General features: G+C 49.7%; 1 protein-coding gene across 1 annotated transcript in view; it reads right to left on the bottom strand.

Annotated features, from left to right (window-relative positions):
• Positions 1 to 6: 6 nt before the first annotated feature.
• prkcg (protein kinase C, gamma) overlaps positions 7 to 5000 on the bottom strand; it is a 17067-nt gene continuing 12073 nt past the window's right edge. The window contains 5 exon segments of the mRNA XM_060065209.1: positions 7 to 525; positions 1124 to 1287; positions 1290 to 1305; positions 4528 to 4629; positions 4631 to 4741. Of these exon segments, the coding sequence (XP_059921192.1) occupies positions 220 to 525; positions 1124 to 1287; positions 1290 to 1305; positions 4528 to 4629; positions 4631 to 4741 (699 nt within the window). The 3' untranslated portion in view covers positions 7 to 219.

Genomic DNA, 5000 nt, shown 5'->3' on the forward strand with positions numbered 1-5000 from the left:
AAAGGGAGAGTAACTGGAGACTTGAAAGGCGGGGAGATGAATACAGAGTGCCAGACAAGAGCAAATGAGGTAAGAATCAGCATGTTACCATGAAGGATCAAAGGTTATTGATTAGAAATGGTGAACTGCGGGGAGGGACATGTACTCAATACAATGACTTTGTAGCACAAAGTCATTGTACCACGTATCTGTGACCAAGGATGGAGGGAGATGGGCATGTTATCGAATCGAGCGAAAGAAAGACAAAGACAAACAGGAAGAGAGGGAGACAATAGATAGACAAACAAACATGAGAAATAAAAAAGACATTATAAACGCAGCGAGAAAAAAATGAGAAAAAAGGACAGAAAGAAGAAAAAAAACGAATGAGTGAATGGAAGAAAGAAGGATGCAGGGTAAAGAGTTGTAGTAAAAGGTCTTGCTCAGTACGTACGCCGCGTGGGCCTCTTTGAACTTGCCAACTATCTGGATGTGAAACATCAGGTCACCTCCATTCACGTATTCCATCACATAATTACAACGCTCCTGCAGGGATAGACACACACAAACCCACACACACACACACACACACACATGCATGCACAAACACACACACACACACACACACACACACACACACACACACACACACACACACACACACACACACACACACACACACACACACACACACACACACACACACACACACACACACATACACACACAGCAGGGTCCTTAAGGATTAACCTGGGAGTTAAAGTCAAATGCTCTGACCTTTAGAAAACTGATAATGAATTATTGTTTGGCCTCGAGAATTGTGCAGTCCCCACACAGCCACACACACAGACAGCCACACACAGACAGACACAAACAAAAACACACACACACACACACACACACACACACACACACACACACACACACACACATAAATACACACAAAGACACACAAAACCACACAAAACAAAACATATAGACACTTAAATACACACACACACACAGACACACAACACACACACCCAAATACACACAAAGACAAGACAGAAACACACATACATACACTTACAAACATACATTCACATACACACACAAACGCACATACACACACAAGATACAGACAGACACAAACACACACACACACCCAGCCACCCTCGGTCTGGAATGCGCAGTAGAGGGAGGTGAGGAAGTGGGGTCTGGAGGGCAGGCCCAGCACCCTCCTCTCAACCATGGCGCTCTCCGTGTCCTCGTCCTGGAACAGCACGTCTTTCTTCAGCACCTTCACCGCAAACAGCCGCTCGCTGCCCGCTCCTCGGCCAGCAGCACCTGCACGCACAGAGCCTTCCTCAGCAACATCATCATCCTCACTGGAGACTGGATGATGATGATGATGATGATGATGATGATGATGATGATGATGAGTGATGTTGATGATGATGATGATGATGATGAATAGGACGGTGTCTTGATCCGAGTCCCTTCCAGGTGCGGTGTCCCTGGAAGGGCCACCAGAGGTCGTGGTTCACCTCTAGGGGGCGCCGTGAGGCACGACGAGAAGAAGTCACTAACTTGTTAATATAGACTACCTGGTAAAGTTTTATAGAATAAACAAACAGCGACAAAGAATGCAAGCATTTACTGCAATATAGTTACTGCAGACATTAAAATGGTTGCCAAGCAACACAGGCTTCCATATTTTGAGTTTGTCGGCACAATAAAGCGTACAATTATTTGTTATGCCTTAAAGGTGTATTTTACAACGGCTTCGAGCAAATAAAAAATCAAGTGCCAGAACTATTCATTTTAATACATGAAAGAAAAAACGGCAGGCACATGAAGGAAATGGGCATTTTGATGTACGATCGCTAAGGCATTAATAATGGATAGAGAGAGAGAGAGAGAGAGAGAGAGAGAGAGAGAGAGAGAGAGAGAGAGAGAGAGAGAGAGAGAGAGAGAGATAGAAAGAGTTGAGTGATTATCTCTGTGGAGAACTTCCGGTGAAGCCCAATTTATCACGAGGACGGCCGCTGACAAGGACAGGAAGAAAATACGGTGAGGAAGTTTAATTATGAACCAACTAAACTGCAGTTAATTGTAGTCCCTAGACTAACAGTTGGATCTAATGAAAACAAATTATAGTTTGGGTTTTTGTTGTCTCCTAAGATCTTTCCAGTTACGCGCACACCATAGAGTGTAATTAGTGCTATTTATTTATTCAATGTTTTATTTATGGGGATATCAGAGTCCACGAGAAGCTGTGCTGGACTGGACGGTAAAAGAGCTGACATCAATAGTGAAAAAATGCCAACATTCTGGCAGAAACTGCTTACATGGCTGCTGCAGATGATTGGCCTGTTCAAACAAGGCATCTCATTTAAATTTAAATTCATAGCAGAGTATGCTATGGTTTCATTTATTGCCTTCCATCTCCGACGCCCAGTGTGTGCATGCGAGTGTGGACATGAATGGTGTGTGCAAGATGGGAGGGAGGGAGAGAGGGAGACAGCTGGGGGGGGGGGGATGAGAGTGAGAGCAGAGGGGGTGGGGGGATAAGGGAGAGAGAAGTGAGGAAGAGGGGAAAAAGAGAATGAGGGTGACGGCTGGGGGGGATCAGAGATTGAGATGGGTTCAGGGATCTCTGTTCTGCAGGTGCTACCACAGGAAGCTGTCATTGATAAAACCGTTTTGTCAGTTACTATGGAACATCCTGAGACTGGAGCTCTTGGCTCCTTTGACAACCTCTCCCCCCCCTCCCCTCCCCCTCCCTCCACCACCTCCCGAACATCCCTCACCACTAGCGCCCAGAGCAGCTACCATCCGCTGTAGTAGTAGTGGCAGGGGCGCTTAGGGAGACACGGCAATACCCCTGCCTCTTTCAGCCCCTTCAAAACCTGGTTCCTTCCCACTCTGACATTTTGTCACTAGCTGCAGCTCTGTAATCCCTCTTCATTCCCTCTCCATCTCACACCCCCCAACACACACACACACGTACGCACGCACGCACGCACGCACGCACGCACGCACGCACGCACGCACGCACGCACGCACGCACGCACGCACGCACGCACACACACACGCACGCACGCACGCACGCACGCACGCACGCACGCACGCACGCACGCACGCACACACACACACACACCACACACACACACACACACACACACACAAACACACACACACACACACACACACTCGTGCTCTCCATCCTCCTTACAGTATCTCTCCCATTCACTCGCTCTCCTCACTACACAGCAGCCCTGAGTCTCTCTCTCTCTCTCTCTCTCTCTCTCTGTCTCTCTCTGTCTCTCCTCTCTCTCTCTCTCTCTCTCTCTCTCTCCTCTCTCTCCTCCTCTCTCTCTCTCTCCCTCTCTCTCTCTCTCTCCCCTCTCTCTCTCTCCTCTCTCGCTCTACCTCCTTTTTCCAGGGTCGCTTCTCTCTCTCTTCTTACATAAGCAGACTCTATTTCTCCTGTCCTCTGCAGACTCCTCTGACAGTTCTGTGTGTGTATGTGTGTGCATCTGTATGTGTGTGTGACTGTATCTATATGAATGAACGTGTGTGTGTGTGTGCGTGCGTGTGTGTGTGTGCTAGCGTGTGTCTGTGTGCGTGTGCGTGCGTGTGTGCATGTGTGCGTATGTCCGTGTGCACGTGTGTGTGTGTGTGTGTGGCTTGTGTGTATGTGCCTGTGTGTGTGTGTGTGTGTGTGTGTGTGTGTGTGTGTGTGTGTGTGTGTGTGTGTGTGTGTGTGCAGGCATTCGTGTGTCTTCAGAGGAAAGGACCCAGAGCTCAACTCTCTCTCTTATTACGTGCCGTCTTTTGGGGAATTAAAGAGAAAATGGAGACCAGGGGGGGAGCGGGGGGAGAGCGGGGGTCTCTGATGACACCCAGCTTGCCGAGAGGACTGGCATGGCCGCTACAGCAAGCAGCAGCTGTCATGGCGGCTGCTAACGAACTGGCCAGGCACAAACACACACCACACACACACACACACACACACACACACACACCACACACACACACACACACACACACACACACACACACACACACACACACACACCACACATACACAACAACACACACACACACACACACAACACACACCACACACGCACGCACCACGCACGCACGCACGCACACACACACACACACACACACACACACACACACACACACACACACGACACACACACACACACACACACACACACACACACACCACACACACACACACACACACACACACACACACACACACAGGGCTTGCAAGGAGGAGCCAGGGGTTAAAGTGAGTCATGCGTCTATGAGGAAGGGTCATATGGAGAGCTGGGCAGGAGGCTCAGGATGATGTAATGTGCCAGTGACCCAGCTGCCAGAACACGAATCCACTATCGTCCACCGTTTCAAAGGTCACAGCTGTCAATGGCAGAAATACCTGGTACAGAAGGGAAACATCTTATGAATAGATGCATGATGTCGTTGAGGTGCATGCAGATGTATCGATGACATTGGAACGCACACAACATCCACCCTTCAGTGGGTTACCTTGCCGAAGCTTCCTTTGCCCAGCACCATGAGGAAGTTGAAGTCCTGGATGCCCACCTTGGTCCTTGCTGGGACCGGGGGCGGTGGGCAGGTGGGCCGGGGTACCTGTGCTGGTGGGGCTGACTGGGAGCTGAGCTGGGAAGGCCTCAGGCAGCTGGGAAGGCAGAGCGCCGGGGGACAGAGCGGTGACGGTGGAGGGGTCTGGCTGGAGCTCCTGGAAGAAGAGAGGAGAGATAGATGTGAAGGGTTGGACACGCTCCAATGCCAGTATCCTCTCCCCCCCCCCCCCCCCCCTACTGGACCTGCCAACACACACACACACAGACACACAGACACACACAACACACACACGTCAGGTCAAATGTATATGTATTATTTATCATAATTAGTGTCTCTCAAAGGACTATGCTGGCCCACATTCAAAGGGTGGTCCCACAACAAACAGACACAGCGCACACACACAACACAAACAC

This window comes from Gadus macrocephalus, chromosome 11 (assembly GCF_031168955.1).
Source record: "Gadus macrocephalus chromosome 11, ASM3116895v1".
Lineage (NCBI taxonomy): Eukaryota > Metazoa > Chordata > Actinopteri > Gadiformes > Gadidae > Gadus > Gadus macrocephalus.